This window comes from Acaromyces ingoldii, assembly GCF_003144295.1.
Source record: "Acaromyces ingoldii strain MCA 4198 unplaced genomic scaffold FA10scaffold_1, whole genome shotgun sequence".
NCBI classification, from domain to species: Eukaryota; Fungi; Basidiomycota; class Exobasidiomycetes; order Exobasidiales; family Cryptobasidiaceae; genus Acaromyces; species Acaromyces ingoldii.
Genome location: NW_020290247.1, coordinates 2,787,003 through 2,802,898, shown reverse-complemented (window position 1 = coordinate 2,802,898; position 15,896 = coordinate 2,787,003). Strand labels below are relative to the sequence as shown.

The window sequence follows — 15,896 nt, the reverse complement described above, 5'->3', positions numbered from 1 at the left end:
TTACAATCAATCTGACAACAAAGGAGGAAAGAAAATGATGGTACTATCAAGATACAATATAATGGCAAGGGGTAAAGAGGAAGAGAGGTACAACGAAGTTTAGCCCGATATCTTGTTGATCAGGTGCTGCCAGAAGTTCGGATCGAAGCTTGCGGGGTCATTGGCAGATGCTCCTTGACCGCCAGCCGCAGTAGCAGCACCAGCAGCAACCACACCTGGGGTTGCAGAAGCCACTCCCGCAGGGGCGCTGATAGATGACGCAGCTAGCGCTTCGGGCCACGAAGGCATGCCGGGCATGGAAGTAGACGAGGCAGGGGTGTAGGGATTTGTTGACAAAGCCGGTCCTTCGGCAGCCTTTTGACTCTGAAATGACGAGGAAGATGATGACACGTTCCCGGGAAAGGCGCCAGGAGACATTGCAGCCGGTGTCGAGTTGATCAAGTTAGAGCTGGGAATATCCATCATCTCAAAGGCATTGGCGGGCATGGCCTGCGAGACTTTGAAACCGCCGGCACCGCTACCGCCGCCAGCAGAATTGCCAGGGTTGCCCGAGAAAGAGGGTGGATGCTGTCCAAAAGCGGCGTCGAGAACAGATCCTCCAGCAATGAATTCGGCGGTGTACCACGCATCAAAGATGGCTTGAGCATCGTCGCTGCTGCTGTTAGTCGTGCCGGGAGAAGCACTGTGGACAGAGCTTCCGGAGCTGACGCCTTGGCCCTGCAGATAGGGAGGCAGGCTCTTGGGCGACCAGTCGCCGGAAGATTGGCGCAGACCAGAGTTGGGCGATGTCTTGTTGGACGAGCGAGAAGACGCAGGGGGAGGCGAAGAACCGCCAACTTTTTGCTGCTGAAGACCGAGGAGTAGGCCTGCCGTGGCATGCGCATCTCCCTCCTCGTCCGTAGACGACGAGGTACTCGTCTCATTCTTTAAGCCGCTCGACTTTCTTTTGGTCTTCCTCGTCGTGCCATGATCTTCCGTCGGTGCCCTCTTGTTGTTGCCTTTCTTGGCTGCCTCCTTCTTCCGTAGCTCATCGATGCGATTCAGGAAGAGTTTGATGATCTGCTTCTCCCTTTCCTTCATCTCGTCGCGCGCCTCAAGTTTCCTCTTCTTCTCTTCGAAGAAAGTGAGGAAACGCTCCAGATGGCCCTGCATGGTGGGCGCGTCGTCTGCGTGCGGGTCCATGAGGACGTAGATGCTGCAGATGAGAAGCGAGTTGAACCACTTGGCCGTGCCGATGTGAACAGAGTATGCTAGGGGCACGCATCCTTCACCAAACTTGGCCCGGAGGTCCATGATGAAATCCTGTCGAAGTAGAATGTCATGGTGGGCCGCCTCGACGCAAGCCTTGCGGCTGTACATGTACCTCTCGCCTTGCTTGCCCGAAGAGCGCAGGAGATAGGGCCGATGGAGCCCGCAGCGGACAAAGCACACCTCGGTGCCCAGCAAGTAGCGATGTACGGGAATATAAGGAAATGCGGCATCTAGCGATGAGTCCTTTTCTACCTTGCCATCCCTAGTAATGCGGGCTTGCAGGTAAGAAGGAAGCGACTCATAAAAATCGAGGAGCTCGCGATCGATCGAGGTGATGTCGGTATAATGAGCCGGTCGATCAAGAGCTTGATATGCAGAGACGATTCGGCTCATGATGAGGGCCAGGCGATGGCGGTGCTTGCTGTAGGTCATGAGTGTGGGTCGGTCGACGCCAGGAGGCAGCTGCGGCGGCGTGGAGGCCCTCATTGCATCGGGTAGCAGAACGTCGCTGTCGTTTTCCGAAGGCGCCTCGACATCACAAACCGACTCATCGATGGCCGTTGGGCGGGTGAGATTCATGCAGAGCATCCTCTCTGAAAAGTAAAGAGAGGACCAGACCCTTCGCCTCTCCTCTGCTTCGGCAGGAGGGAGGTGGAGCTTGCTGCCGTCGCGGTGCAGGCCGATGCTGTGGCCGGCCTTTACTGCATTTGCCACGCATGTCCACGCCTCGATGATGCGACGGTCGAGAACGAGGAAACGGCCAGAGAGGGCAAAGGCCATCACTTGATCCAGGTCCTCCCTTCCCAGCATCGTGCTGACCAAGAGAGCGCGCATGCCGGCGTAGTGAAGCCTACGGGCCGTGAGTCGAATGGCCCTCGGATCGTCGGGGACCATACCAGGGCGTTCGACGGAGAGCATCGACATGGCCATAACGATCATCATGACGGCATAAATGTTAATGTTGCTGGCCGTCAACGTCGGGCCACTGTCCCACAGAGCGTCATATTTGACCTTGAGGGTTCGTGGCGGGATCGGTTGTCTGAGCCAGATGATGTCGTTGACAAAATGCTCAAAGAGGACGTCAGCCAGCTCTCTGGGCGGTAGTGCTGACAGGAGAGGCTGCGACGTGCTCTCCGAAGCGCCATATTCAAACATGACGGCGTCGAGATCGGTGCCGCTCTGTATCGAACGCACAGGGTCGGTGAACACAGCCTGATTTGTGCCAGAGATCTGTATTGAGGCCAAGACGCAAGCAGTAGCGTTCAGCCGCCTGAGTGTCACCTTCGGGGGAAATTATTGGGCCTCACCGAGTCCAAAAGACTGTCAATCTTCATCGACGAGGCAGGTGCCGGTGTCGTAAACTGGTCGGGGTAGAAGCGCTCGCGATCCGTGACCTCTTCGCCCTTGTCAAGTGCCTCCCTCGCCTGCGCACTGCAATGGGCATGCCCGCTGTCCAGGTAGCTCTTACTCGAAGCGTGACAGTCCTGCTGCGCCGGCGGCTGGGGCTGCCTCAAACTCTCCCTTTCCTGGATGCCTGCACCGGCAACGGGTCTAAGCATGCAAAAGATTTTGCCAAAGTTGTCCTGCATCATTCTCTCGAGGCGCGAGACGCGCGCGCCGAGGTCGTTTGGGTCCTCGCCCGGCTGGAACGTCTTGCATCGCTCAGGAATCTTGCGAGCAATGCAGTGCTGGCACGGCGTCTGGCGATTGCACTGCGACGACAAGGAGCTCACGCTGTTAGAGAAGGGAAGAGGAAAAGAGGGAGGGGGAGGGGACAAATCGATGGCTAGGCGGTGAACAGGCTCACTTTTTGCTTTCTCCGGTGACACTCTGTGCAGCTGAACGACCGTCGGAGTTAAAGAGTCAGCAGCAGCACAAGCGGGAAGAGTGGACACCTACGAAAAATGAACTCGTTGCCTCTTTGATGACAAGGAGCCACGGCCGCTTTCCTTTACGTCGTCGTCTTCGTCGTCGCCAATCACGCTGGCCGGATTAGAAACGAGGCCTGTGCTGCCGCCTCCCGCGACGGAGTCCGAGGACCCGCTCGCTGCGTTGCCACCTCTGCTGCCGCAGCTGACTGGAAAGTCTGCATCAGGAAGCCGCGCACCAACCATGACAGCCGTGGCCGAGGCTGGATATCGGGTGCAGGACGGCCCGCCGCCGTCGCCACCGCCGCCGCCGTGAGACGACATGATGTCAATGAGTCAAGATTCCGGCGGGTGGATGCAAGAGTAGCTTGTCGAAAAAAATAATTAAATGCCTCTTCTACGCTATAGCCCTACTCCTTCGGCGGTCGGCGGTATTCGGACGAAGAGGGGAAAAGGGGGGGAAGGCGGTTGTCAAAAAGTAAAGGTCCGATTCAGCCGGCTTGGGACAGCGATTGCCTTCCCTGATGCGGAAGAAAAGGGCACAATCGGAGCCCGACGATAGCTGCGCCGGGCCTTCGTCGTCGAATGGAAGAAAGCAGAGATACGAAGTGAGCCTTTACCAGAGGAAAGCCAGCTTTCGATCCATCATGCGACGGCTAGACACGTGCTAAACTCCGAGGCTCCGATGGTGCGCTTGAGAATGTCATTGTTGCTACGAGCTCTCTCTCTCGCGGAGCATACAGATTGGCTAGCCACCTCTTGCCTTTACATATTTGGACCAGATTCTCCTCGTCCAGCTGGTGAGCACAGGCTCCTCGAGAACTGCAGTCCGCAGCTCCGAGACCGAGTCAATGGGCAGGGACAAAATCGTGTGGAGGATGGCAAATAGCGAAGCGTCCAAACGCCCCTGCCCGTCCACCCACCTATCAGCTTCCTCGACATCTCTCCATTCGTCTTGAAGCTCTCCAGAGAGCGCCCTGATGGCCTGAACAGCGTCGCGACGGATCGTTCTCTCGTCGAGGAGAGCTGCTTCGCCCGACCATGTGTCCTCGTCTTCCTCGTCCTCATCAGGCGCAGAGCCCGTCGAAAAAACTGAGGCGGGGCCTGATCCAATGAGACCCTCTAAAGTCGTCTTCCAGCCTGGTACCCTGCTTGTCGGTCCCGTTTGATGTCGTTGCAGGGCGCTGATCTCTGCAAGCATTCGCTTGCGACGGGAGGTGTCCAACGAGGAACGAACGAAACCAGAAAACGTAGGAAGGGGCTTGCTTGGTGGTCTTGGAAGGCTGAGCACTTCGAGTAGGACACCAGCAAGGATTGGCCCACCAATGAGACTCTCCCATAGTGCGACCTCTGGCGAATGCAACTGCTGCTCATCGGAGGGCCCATTGCGGTGTAGAGGCGCAAAATGGTCTGCCCACCTGCCTAGCTGGGCCTTGCCCACACGGTTGCCGTTGGCCAGCACCACGAACGGCAGTTTTCCAAGCCCCCCAAGCAGCTCAGTGTCCTCGTCGACATGTTCGCATACAAAGTCGACGCCACGGAAGAGAAGCTGCATTTGCCACGCCAGGCAACTGGGATCGCTGCTCGCCCACTTTCGCGGGCCTGGATGCGAAGCTGCAACGTAGAGGACCGTTGTGTGCTTCTTGGGGAATGTCTGAGACAGCTGTGCCGGCGCAAAATTGACGATGGGAAAGGCCGAAAACACTTGTTGGACGAGCGAGCCTCTAGTTGAAGGCGCTTTCGGTGGCGTCTCGCCGCTCATCCAGTGGTGGAATGCATCGACGATCGACGTGAGATCCTTGGTCACCCTAGCACTGGCCTTGTCGTAAGCTTCGTCACCGCCAACGGTGCCGAGCATCTCGCAGTAGATCTTCACCTTTGGCTCTGTCCCACTAGGTCTGACGATGATCCGTGGCGCTGACAGCATAATGTCCTCCTTCGTGTGGCGGCCTTCAGGTGTGCCAACGTAGTATCGCAAGACATCATTGCGAGGGACGTGCTCTTCACCAGCTTCTGCTTTTGTTGGCCTCTCGATGAGATCATCGACAAGGGCCAGGGGGAATGAGCCCACCTTTTGCGGCTTGTCGGCTCGCAAGCGCTTCATGATCGTGCTTCCTGACGTCCCTGGCTGGAGCTTGATGGTTCGCTGCATCGTGACGCTCAGCCCGACGGCGCGATGAATCTCCTCGAGGCGATCCCACAGCGTCAAGCCTTGCCTGTACAGGGCATACGCCAGCTCCGCAATGGCGACGAGTCCGGAGAGGCCATCCTTGTCATACACTACGTCGCAGGCCATGTACCCCAGGGCCTCCTCGTAGCCAAAAACGAATTGTTCGCCTCTTTGCGTCGCCCGCTCGGCTGCAGGTCCCAGCCACTTGAAGCCGGTCAGCGTCTCCCTGTGCTGGACTCGCTCGCCCCTTTTCTGAGCAAGCCGAGCCAGAATTCGCGACGAGACAATGGTGCTCCGCACGGCCAGCGTCTTTCGTGGGTCAACCTGCGATGCGGCCCGCTCGAGAAGTGCATCGCCGAGGAGCGAGCCCAGCTGGTCGCCAGTCAGCTGCCGCATTTGACCCGAGCTGTCCCTGGCGCATGCACACAGCCGGTCGGCATCCGGGTCGTTTGCAATGGCAATCTGCGCATCGTGAGCATCGGCAAGCTTCATGACAAGGTCCGTCGCTCCTGGCTCCTCTGGGTCTGTACCTCGAGTTAGCGTCGCTGCGTCGTCGCATAGGGAAGGACTTCCTAGCTCACAACTCACTGGGGAATTCGACAGTGGGGAAGTTACCATCGGGCTCCCGCTGCTCTGCAACAGTCCAGACGCTGGTGAAACCGCGCCTTGCGAACAGGGCTTCTGCGATGGGCGCTCCTACTCCATGCAGAGGAGTGTATGCGATGCCAAACTTGGCCCGTTCGACTGCATTGTCAGGTCGGCTGCTTGCACCAGCATCACCAGATATAACCTTGAAGGGAGAAACACCGACAAGGACACTGTTGATGTAGTCGTCAAACATCTCCTGAGAAAGGTAGACGAGTCTGCCTAGCTTCTTCGCCTCCTCAAGCGAGAGGCACGCGGGCGCTTCTTTCTGGGCTGCGACCTCTGCAATTTTTGCTGCAATCTGGCCATCCACAGGGTCGTTAATTTGTGTCCCGCCTCTTCGGTAGACCTTGTAGCCGTTGTATGCAGGTGGGTTGTGGGAAGCCGTGACGACGATTCCAGCGGCGGTTCCTAGCTTCTTGACAGCAAAACCGCACAAGGGCGTGGGTGCCGTGGTATCGAAAAGGAGGACATCAACGTCAAGGGCAGCAAGCACACCTGCAGCGTCGCTGGCAAACCCCTTTGATCCGTGTCGGCCATCGTAAGCAATGACGACCCGTTGTCTTGGCCCATCGTCAAGCTTTGCTTCTCTTAAGAAGCTGGCCAAGCCTGCTGTTGTCTCGCGAATGACCAAGCGCTGCGTGATTTAGGGGCCAGGTGTCAGACCTCTTCTCTTCTAGCTACTTCTCGCAGAGACACACCACCCACATTCATGTTGTTCGGCCCAACTCCCATGAGGCCTCGAAGGCCAGCCGTTCCGAACGAGAGCCGGTCATTGAAGGCCTGCGCGAGCGCCTCTTGGTCGCCCGCTTCTATGTACTTGGACAACTGGCTGCGCGTCGTCTCGTCGGGATCTCTTGCAAGCCATGTTCTGGCCCTCTCGACAAGGTCCGCCATTGTCGTCGCCGCTGTGCGTGCTGGGAGCGAGGAGGTGGACTAGGAAGCACAGGCCGGAAGTGCAAAAGAAGGAAGGTTTGCCTCCACGTGTGTTGTCCAGTCTCGCACGGCCTTGGCTCTTACTCCCACCCTCTCCTTTTTCAATGTGGGCGGGTTTCCAGCCTTTCCAGCACCGCGTCGCAAAGACACAGAGGGCAGCAAGCCAGCGCGCCAGCCATGTCGCACTTTGTGTCGACGAGCGGCGCAAACTTCGACGACTTGCACCATCAGCTGCTCCAGCGCCAGCCTGTGGAAGGCAGCGCACAGGACGAAGAGGAGCTGGAAAGGAGCCTCCACCAAGAATTCCGATCGCACGATGAGGGGAATAACGTCGCCGATGAGGGCCAAGCGCCCGGGTCTACGGCGACCGCAGCGGTTGGTGATACCGCGCACGTTTTGAGCCCTGCTTTGGCCTCACGCAGGAGGCCGGACTTGAGCAGACCGACGACTACATACGAACAAGATACCTCTTCGCGGGCATCCTCGCCCTTTGGAGGCGACAAAGACGGGAAGAAGCAACGGTCCGTCTCAGCGGCCGTGCCCGCACCTTCTTCGAAGCCAAGAAGAGAGAGGAAACTGAGTGATCCCGATGAAGGCCCGGCGCAAACATCTTTGGCCTCGGAAGTAGGAAGAGGGACTCCATCAGGTCCCCGGTCAGGCGCCACCTCCCCGACCAGCGGAAATCGAACGCGGCGAAACAGCGCCGAGGATTCATCGTCGCATCTCCAGGCAAATGCGCAGCCAGCGATGCATCGTTCAGCCCAGTATCAACACAAGGAAGTGACTTTTGACAAGAACGAGGCTACAACAATACCATCGGACGCTAAGAGAAACTTGGCGCGAAGCAACAGCAACGTCCCCGATATGAGATCAAGGTATAATCAACAGCATCACCATCATCACCATCACAACCATCACCATCCTCATCATCATTTGCTCCCGCAAGATGGCGAACACGGCCGGCAACATCATGTCCTGTCCCCTCATGCACAGAGCAGACTTCGAAGCGCAGGCATGATCAGCCAGGCCGAGATGCCGCCTCGGAAGCTGGGCACCTGGGATGGCGTCTTTATGCCAGTCAGCCTCAATGTAAGTCAGCTGTGCTACAGGATCATTACTCCAGCATTGTGCCTAAGCAGCCCTTGTCGCAGATCCTCGGCATCATTCTCTTCCTGCGTTTTGGTTTCATCCTCGGTCAGGTCGGTCTGGTGGGCGCGCTCCTCCTCCTCACCCTCTCGTATGCCGTCGATACACTCACAGTGATGTCCGTCTCGGCCATCTCCACGAATGGACAAGTGCGAGGGGGCGGCGCCTACTACCTCATATCGCGGTCCCTTGGACCCGAATTCGGCGGCTCCATTGGACTCGTCTTCTTCGCTGGACAAGCACTCAATGCTGCCATGAATGTCCTCGGTTTCGTCGAGAGCCTCACCGACGCCTTCGGCATGTCACGAGGGCCTGATGGCTTTCTTCCGGAAGGGCCTTGGTGGAATTTCAGCTACGGAAGCGTTTGTCTTCTCGTCTCGACTCTGGTCTGCCTCGTCGGATCTCGTCTCTTTGCGCGAGCCACTCTAGCACTCGCCGTCGTCCTGGGTGTCGCCATTATCAGCATTCCCCTTTCGTCTGTTTTTGTCTCGCCCTTCATCGACGAGGACAGAGGCGCCTTTTATACAGGTTGGAGCCTCGAGACGCTTCGGGAGAACCTCTTGCCCCACTTCACAAGCGGCGCTGCAGGTAGCAGTACAGGCCCTCTCAAGGAGAACTGGCAAACGGTCTTTGGCGTTCTCTTCCCTGCGGTCACGGGCATTCTCGCTGGGGCGAGTATGTCTGGTGACCTACGAAAGCCGTCGAAGAGCATCCCGAAGGGCACCAATTGGTCGCTAATCTTCACTTATGGAGTGTACGTCATGTCGTTTGTCGTCTTTGCCGGCACCATAGCTCGCGAGTCCTTCTACCTCGACGTAGGCATCGTTTCGGACGTGGCCCTGAGCCCACAGGTCATCACGTTCGGCGTCCTAGCTTCGACGACATTTTCGGCGCTGATGGGCGTCATGGCATGTGGCAAGGTGCTCCAGGCCATCGCCCGAGACAACTTGCTCCCTGTCCTCGACATCTTTGCTCAGGGCACCGAGGTCAGTGACACGCCCACCTACGCGGTCGTAGCCACCTGGGTATTTTGCCAGGCGGTCTTATTCGTCGACAGTGTCAACCTGATTGCACAGTTGGTCACGATGACGTCACTCCTCACCTTTGGCACTCTCTCCTTTGCGACCATGGCCCTGAAAGCCGGCGGCGCTCCCTCTTTTCGCCCTTCGTTTCGCTACTGGAACATTTGGACCGCTGGCGGAGGCACTTTGGCCAGTTTTGGTGCCATGTTTTTTACCGATCCCTTCTGGGCGGCCGCATGCATTGTCCTGGCCATCTTCCTCTTCACTGCCATCTCCATCTTCTGCCCGCCAAAGCCATGGGGAGATACGACACGCAATATCCACTACTACATCGTCCGCAAGTACCTCCTGCGCCTCGATGAGCGAAAGGGTCGCGTGACGCACTGGCGACCTCAGATTCTCCTCTTGGCGAACAACCCGCGCACGGAGTGGAACCTCATCATCTTCTGCAACAGCCTCAAAAAAGGCGCTCTTTATGTCTTGGGCCACGTTCTAAAGGGCGAGTTCGGAGAGTGCCTGGGCGAGCTGAGGAAACAGCAAATTGCTTGGCTCAAGCTTGTCGATGTCTCGGGCATCAAATCCTTTGTCGACGTCATCATCGCTCCCGACGAGCGCGAGGGTGCTCGGAACCTCATCTTGTCCTGTGGTCTAGGCGGTATGCGGCCCAACATAGTCTGTCTCGGATTCCCTTCTACGATCCGGAACGTCGCTCGCCTCGCCGCTCCCTCTGGTCAATCCAGTGGTGCCGCATCGCCAAACGCTGCCTCACCCACTGCCTCCAAAGCAGGAAGTAGCACCGAGAGCGACATCACCATTCGCGGCGTACAGGATCACATGGGCGATCGCTCGCTTCTTTCGAACAATGCTCGTATCCTGCCGACAGACGTAGCAAGGCGCGAAACGCCAATCACGGCGAGCACATATGTCGGCATCATGGAGGACACGCTTGCGCTCCAGAAGGCCTTGGCCGTCGCATACGGCTTCGATTCGATGCAGCTCAGCAGTCCATCTTCCCCTCTACGACAATGGGACTGGAACTGGTGGGCAGGAGGTCAAAAGGAGGAGAAGCCGGAAGAGAAGAAATACATTGATCTCTGGCCCATTCAGATCCAAAGCCCAGATGCAGATCCGACGCACGCTTGGGACTCGTACACGATGATTCTGCAGTTGGGCACCATTCTCAGCTTGACTGGCAGCTGGAAAAAACACAAGCTTCGCGTGTCCGTTTTTGTCGAGTACGAGTCCGATGTCGAAGATGAGAGGTGAGTGCTAGCGCCCCTGGTCCATCATTCAGTGAACCGGAGCCTGATCCATTTTACGTGCAAAGACGACGGGTGCGGTCGCTCCTCGACAACCTCCGTGTGCCGGCCACCCTCCGGGTCTTTTTCCTCTCATCTGGCACGATCAAGTCCTACCAGGCAATTGTGCACGGGCGGACACCGGCACCGGCCTCGATCGAAGCTGCACTGGGGGGCGATCCGTGGTGGGAAGCTCTGAAGCAACTTCGAAAGGAAGACGAACGGCGAAACAAAGATGCGGCCGCTGCTGCGGCCAAGAAACGAGCTTCAGCAGTGCCATTTCCCGACAATGCGTCGCCTTCGTCATCGGCAGCTGGCCGCAAGCAGAGCAAGAGAGAGCAGAAAATGCTGGGCGTCAGCTTGCCGGCTGAGCACCTCGAATTTTTCAGGAGGAACATGCAGATTGGGCTGGCGCATCCTCGTGCCAAGAAGATGAATTCCAGATCGCGCGCCGCAGGAAGCACCGGTGGCAGAAGAAGAACAAGAAGCACTACTGGCGCTCTTGAAGAGGGATCTGCTGAACCTCTCGATGACGGTGCTGCTCCGTCTTACTCAGACATCGAAACAGACGAGTCGGAAGAGGGTGGCTCGGATAGCGACGACGACTCGGATCTGAGCGACGAGCTTGCCAGCCTCAACCTTGACGATATTGACTGGGTCGGATCTGCAGGAAGTAGCAACAGCGCGATGGGTAATGGCCTGCGGCGGACAAGGACGTACGGTGGTGCTAAAAGCACCCAACGTCGGAGCAAGATGAATCAGCGGCTGCTCCCTCGAAGACAGCGTACATATTCGGTTGGCCAGAGGTCTTCAAACACAGCTTTTGCGGAGGCAGGCGCGTCGTATGGCTCATTTGGGTCCACACCGAGGTCTACTCAGCATCCGATCAGAGAAGAAGATTTTGGCGAAAATCGATCTCGAGGAGAAGGGAAGCGAAGGAACGATTCTTCCTTGACGGACAGTGTGGGAGGGCATAGCTCGTCGTATTCGTCAGCTGCCGAGGACGACGATGGTACACTCAAAGCCTCAGATCGTCTACGTGCTCGTGCTGAGCTCGACCGGCAGGAAAGGGAAAGCAAAAGCGGCGATGCGTCTCTGCCTCGATTCGACACAGTTGACGTTTCCACGCAAGTCCATTTCAATTCATTGCCGAACAAGGCCCAATATCTGATCCTCAAGTGAGTCTCTTTCCAATCTTTTGCTTGTGTCCAATGTTGCCAACCCTCTGATTCTTGAAACAGCGAATTAATTCGTATCAATTCGGGCGCCACGACGACAGTCGTACTGACTGCCCTTCCTGCTCCGGAGCCGGGGACTTCCTCTGACGAGGGCCGAAGCCAACGATACCTCGACCAGCTCGAGAGCCTCTTTGCAAAAGGGCCTCCAGTCCTAGGCGTTCACGCGAAGCAGCTCACCATGACCTCGGCTTTGTAAGGTCCATCTCCTGCTCCCTCTCATTCCATTTTAAAAGTAGCATTTCATTCTTTTAACAAATAGAGAGAATTGTCATCTCATTAATCCTCTTCCATGGCCAAGGCAGCATCATTGATGCGTTCCGCGTGACGCATCGCCACTTCCTGCTCGAGCTGCGCTACTTGGTCCCTGAGGAGCCGCCTCCTCTCGTCAAGCTCCTTGAATGTTCCCTGCGCCATTCTCTGCATTCGTTCGAGGTGACCGACCTCTTCGCCCAACCTGCCCATTCTCTTCTCGGCGCCAACCTCCTCGCCCTGCTCAAGCCTCTCGAATGTCTGCAGCTCGATAGCGCCGCTTTCTAGCTTCGTAAAGAGCTCACGAATCTGATCGCCGAGTGCTTTCCCTCTGGCCTGATAGCCTCCAAGGATCTTTGCGAGGCGCTTCTCGTCCTTTGCACAAATCTGGGCCTGACTAGTCAAGAGCGACTTGACATGTTCTAGCTGGGCTGCTTTTCCTTGGACGATCTCCTTCGCGCTCATCTGTTCGGCATCCTTCCAAGTCTTTGAGCTCGCGTCCCACGCCAGAGCATCCCGCGACGTTCTCAACACTTGTTCGAGGCTCTCGAGCTCCTTGGCACCGTCGCCCTTTTCGTCGTCGTCGTCGTCTTCAGAGAGGTGGCTCTTGACCAACCTCTTTAGCGCCTCAGCATTTGCACCGGGGAAACCGAGCGCTGTGCCCATCTCCACCCTGATAGCTTCCTTTGCAGCATCAAGCTTTTCATCCGGGATCGCCTTTCCCAAGATGTTGGTCTGAGAGCCACCCATTACGTTGCTCCCGGCCAGAGGGTGGACAATTGCGTCGTAGTGCATGAGCTTCACCATCTCCTCTCGAATGAGCTTGACCGCAGGATCTTGCGTACCGGAAGTGCTCTCGTCGAGCTGAGCGAGAAGCGACGGGACATTGACGGCAAGCACGGGTCGTGGCAAGCCCAGCTTGACGACCTGTGTCCTTCGGGCAAGCTCCTTCTGTCTTCTTTCCTCCTCGAGCTTGGCAAGTCTAGCGTCGCGCTCGGCTGCGTCCTCCTCAGAAAGCTGCGGGGCCGATGGCGGCTGGTCATCTTGGTCTTCACCGTCGAGGACAATGTCAAAGTCGTTTTTGGGAGCGGGTAGACCACGTAGGCCCATCTGGAGCTGTCGCTTGGCCATCAGTTCGGCTCGCTTTGCATCGCGCGGTGTAGCATCGCCCATGGCCGAATAGCCATCGTCGGAAGCGTTGAGACCCAGATTGTCTCGAAGCGGTGTGCGCATGGGTGTGGCAGAAGGACCGCCCATCTCGGTGCGCGGCGTGTCGGATGGGCCTCGGCCCCGCACACTGGCCAATGGAGTTGCTCCTGGATCTTCTCCGTGCGGACCATGAGCAGGGGTCAAGAGTGGATTGGGCGTCTGAGAAGGACCCCTTGACGAAGGCAGAGCTGTCGTGCTGCCCGTACCTTCGAGCAAGGTGGCATTGGCATCGCCCAGCAACGGCGTCTGCTGGGCCTGCATGTTGCGGAGATTACGCGCCTCACGCATCACCGTGTCCTCTTGAGGAGCAGTCCTGGGCGTTCTTGCGTGCTTGGCCCGATCCAGAGCTGAGTAGTCGTCTCCTAGCAAGCCTTGGCTTGCCTCGTTGCCGCCGTCTTCGACCATCTTCCTGGTCGTTTCGCCGGCTTGACCCAGCTTCACGATGTCCTCGAGCTCTCTCTCGCCCACTTGTGCCTCGGGAAGATTAAGTTTCCTTCGCTTACTGATCTGCTCAGCCTCGCGGAGCTTTCTCAGCTGCTCGTCTCGCGCGCCTGCAAAAGGATCTTTGCCATTTTTGCTCTGTGATTCCTTCTTCTGCTCTTGTTGTTTTCTCCTCTTCTCTTCCTCGTCGTGGGGCCGCTTTCCATCGAGCTGACGCAATGTTTGACCAACTGGCGCCTTTGTCGATCGAGACGCCTCCTCCGAGGTATCGTAAAAGCCAGCCATCGGAGCCTTTTCGAAAGGAATGTCTGCATTGTAGTCCATACCCTTCTTCTTTGGCTTTGGCTTGGTGAAGATACCGGCCGCCTTGAGCTCTCTCCTCTTCTGAAGCATGGCTAGCCGCCTTGCCTCTTCCAGCGCGCGTTCACGGGCCTTTCGCTTGGCTTTTTTGCCTTGTGTGTTAGCCAGTCTAGCCCTTGCCTCGCTCAGCATCTCCTTCTCGTCCTCATCCATATCGACAGGATCAGGCCTCGCAGGCTTCGTCTCAGGATCCGGGTCGATCTCGCCTGGCCTAAGCTTACGTACATCTTCGGCGCTTGGGGCGCTTTCGCCGCCGTCCGGACCTGTCAAGCCCAACGACGATGGCCCGGCCTCTTCGTTCTCCCTTGCCTCGGCCTCATCCAGCAGCTTCTGATACCGCTCGAGGCACTGCGTTGCTGTTCGACCTACGATTGGCGCAATCGTTCTCCATTGCGTTGGCATGAGCTTCGCCAAGTGGAGCAGCTTCTCGTCTTCCTCTTTTGACCACTCCGTCTTCTTGATGCTTGGATCCAACCATTCGTACCATCTCGCTTTACACTGTTTGGGCGTCTTGCGTACGAGCAACGAAGAAATGCGCGCCCACTGGTTCTTGCCATATTTGCTGATGGCCGCCTTAAGGATCTCATCTTCGGTGTTCTTCCACACGCCTCCCTTGACAACGACGCGCACCATCGTCGTCCGTCTATGCTGCTTCGCTTTGTCGAAGTGGATGGCAAAGTCAAGGAGCTGGAAGGAGGAGTCGCGGAAAGACTTGAGACGAATTCCGCTTCACGTGTTGGTCCAGTGCCGGGAGTCGGACAACAATTTTTGGGAGCCCTCACCTTCGCTTTCCTGATCGTTCAACACCGTTCGCTGCGCCGGGGAACCGAGAGATGGAACGCAAAAGGGACGAGCCTTTTGGCAAGACACTTCTCACTTCAATATTGGGCCCGGAACGTGGGGGTGAAGGACATTATGAGAGCCGCTTCAAGGGCAAGTGGGTTCAGCTGAGCAATCCGGATCGAGCGCGTCCGAAGCCTGCCGAGGGAAGTAATGCAGATCGAAAGACAAGACGGAGAGACCAACGCTTGGTCAAGCGTGCTAGGCAGATGGAGACACGCAACACGCATCAGAGATTCACAGACTCCCGCGACGCAGGGAAGGTCAACAGTAACGAGCCCACTACCTCGAAGATAGCGGACAGAGAGGGGGAGCGCGACGAAGACGACGGTAAGCCCTTGAGCAGGAGGAAACGGAAGCAAATGGGCCTTGAAGGCAAGGTCGACCAGCATACCAGGTAAGTGTCTTGATGTGGACACCCACATGTTCCATTACTTACTTGCCAAGCAGCTACGAATCCTTTTTACCTATTCATCAGCTCTGGCTGTCCTACATGCACCGCCTCCTACACCTCATCGAGCTTGATGGCTCCCCCAACGTCCAGCTCTTCTCGCTCTCGGATGACCAAAGCATCTTCATGCAACCGCATCAGGTCTCAGCTGTACAGGCCACGCTGACGAAAGCAGACCTGTGCGGCGCGCCCATTGTCGTTTCCCGCGCCTCAAATCCCGCCTTGGTCGGGCTCGAAGGTCTCACAGTCCAAGAGACTGAAGGGACATTCGTGATTGTCAATCGCAAGAATCAAATAAAGAGTGAGTTCAATATGATGTGTCTCGCTCTTTCCCCGCCGCCAAGAGAGTGAGTGCTCATTGGCAACTGCTCATGGGCGACTTTTCCAGCCATCCCTAAGCAAGGGTCCATCTTCATACTCCAAGTGAAGCTACCAGACACACTCGTTGAGGCGCTGCGAAAGCGCTCTTCCACACCATCTGCTTCGCCCTCGGGCGCCGATACATTGCAAGTACCGCTCTTTGGCAATCAGCTTACGAACAATGTGCAGACAAGAGCAACGAAGAAGTACAAACAGAGGCGAACCATTGACCTGTAGCATAGTATATCCTCATCAATTCATCAGCCTAGGCACATCAGAAGAGTCTGGCTTTCTGTACAATTCGAGGAGAATGTGGCCGAAGCAGTAGTATATGTGTATATTACAGGTGTTGTCTCTTTTCTTGTTGCTCTGTAGATGAATTAACGAAAAGAAGTTTGAAAGGGGGGGGGGG

General features: G+C 57.0%; 5 protein-coding genes across 5 annotated transcripts; 2 read left to right on the top strand and 3 right to left on the bottom strand.

Annotated features, from left to right (window-relative positions):
- Positions 1-99: 99 nt before the first annotated feature.
- Positions 100-3,443, bottom strand: FA10DRAFT_283339 (hypothetical protein; the record flags this gene model as incomplete). Its single annotated transcript, XM_025523833.1, has 4 exons — positions 100-2,481; positions 2,559-2,985; positions 3,059-3,081; positions 3,162-3,443. The coding sequence occupies 4 exons, from the start codon at positions 3,441-3,443 to the stop codon at positions 100-102; spliced, it is 3,114 nt and encodes a 1,037-aa protein (XP_025380909.1).
- A 424-nt stretch (positions 3,444-3,867) lies between these two features.
- On the bottom strand, positions 3,868-6,831 carry FA10DRAFT_283338 (hypothetical protein; the record flags this gene model as incomplete). The annotated part of the gene is made up of 3 exons (XM_025523832.1): positions 3,868-5,813; positions 5,878-6,571; positions 6,643-6,831. The coding sequence occupies 3 exons, from the start codon at positions 6,829-6,831 to the stop codon at positions 3,868-3,870; spliced, it is 2,829 nt and encodes a 942-aa protein (XP_025380908.1).
- Positions 6,832-6,981: 150 nt separating this feature from the next.
- Positions 6,982-11,866, top strand: FA10DRAFT_264321 (hypothetical protein). Its single transcript, XM_025520602.1, has 4 exons — positions 6,982-7,959; positions 8,022-10,300; positions 10,366-11,514; positions 11,578-11,866. Exons 1-4 carry the CDS (start codon positions 7,048-7,050, stop codon positions 11,768-11,770), a joined length of 4,533 nt encoding a protein of 1,510 aa, XP_025380907.1. The 5' UTR covers positions 6,982-7,047; the 3' UTR covers positions 11,771-11,866.
- FA10DRAFT_29031 (hypothetical protein) lies at positions 11,685-14,758 on the bottom strand. Its single transcript, XM_025524342.1, has 2 exons — positions 14,616-14,758; positions 11,685-14,520 (listed from the first exon to the last, which is right to left on the bottom strand). The coding sequence occupies exon 2, from the start codon at positions 14,464-14,466 to the stop codon at positions 11,851-11,853; it is 2,616 nt and encodes an 871-aa protein (XP_025380906.1). The 5' UTR covers positions 14,467-14,520; positions 14,616-14,758; the 3' UTR covers positions 11,685-11,850.
- Positions 14,637-15,757, top strand: FA10DRAFT_277452 (hypothetical protein). Its single transcript, XM_025523387.1, has 3 exons — positions 14,637-15,070; positions 15,124-15,425; positions 15,513-15,757. The coding sequence occupies exons 1-3, from the start codon at positions 14,667-14,669 to the stop codon at positions 15,719-15,721; spliced, it is 915 nt and encodes a 304-aa protein (XP_025380905.1). The 5' UTR covers positions 14,637-14,666; the 3' UTR covers positions 15,722-15,757.
- Positions 15,758-15,896: the final 139 nt, after the last annotated feature.

Bases quoted from the DNA above. Each gene is read 5' to 3' on its own strand.
- FA10DRAFT_264321 (XM_025520602.1), top strand. From the start codon at position 7,048: ATGTCGCACTTTGTGTCGACGAGCGGCGCAAACTTCGACGACTTGCAC. The intron at 7,960-8,021 runs GTAAGTCAGCTG...CCCTTGTCGCAG, and splicing joins TTATGCCAGTCAGCCTCAAT to ATCCTCGGCATCATTCTCTT. The intron at 11,515-11,577 runs GTGAGTCTCTTT...TTCTTGAAACAG, and splicing joins GCCCAATATCTGATCCTCAA to CGAATTAATTCGTATCAATT.
- FA10DRAFT_29031 (XM_025524342.1), bottom strand. From the start codon at position 14,466: ATGGTGCGCGTCGTTGTCAAGGGAGGCGTGTGGAAGAACACCGAAGAT.
- FA10DRAFT_277452 (XM_025523387.1), top strand. From the start codon at position 14,667: ATGGAACGCAAAAGGGACGAGCCTTTTGGCAAGACACTTCTCACTTCA. The intron at 15,071-15,123 runs GTAAGTGTCTTG...CTTGCCAAGCAG, and splicing joins AAGGTCGACCAGCATACCAG to CTACGAATCCTTTTTACCTA. The intron at 15,426-15,512 runs GTGAGTTCAATA...CGACTTTTCCAG, and splicing joins TCGCAAGAATCAAATAAAGA to CCATCCCTAAGCAAGGGTCC.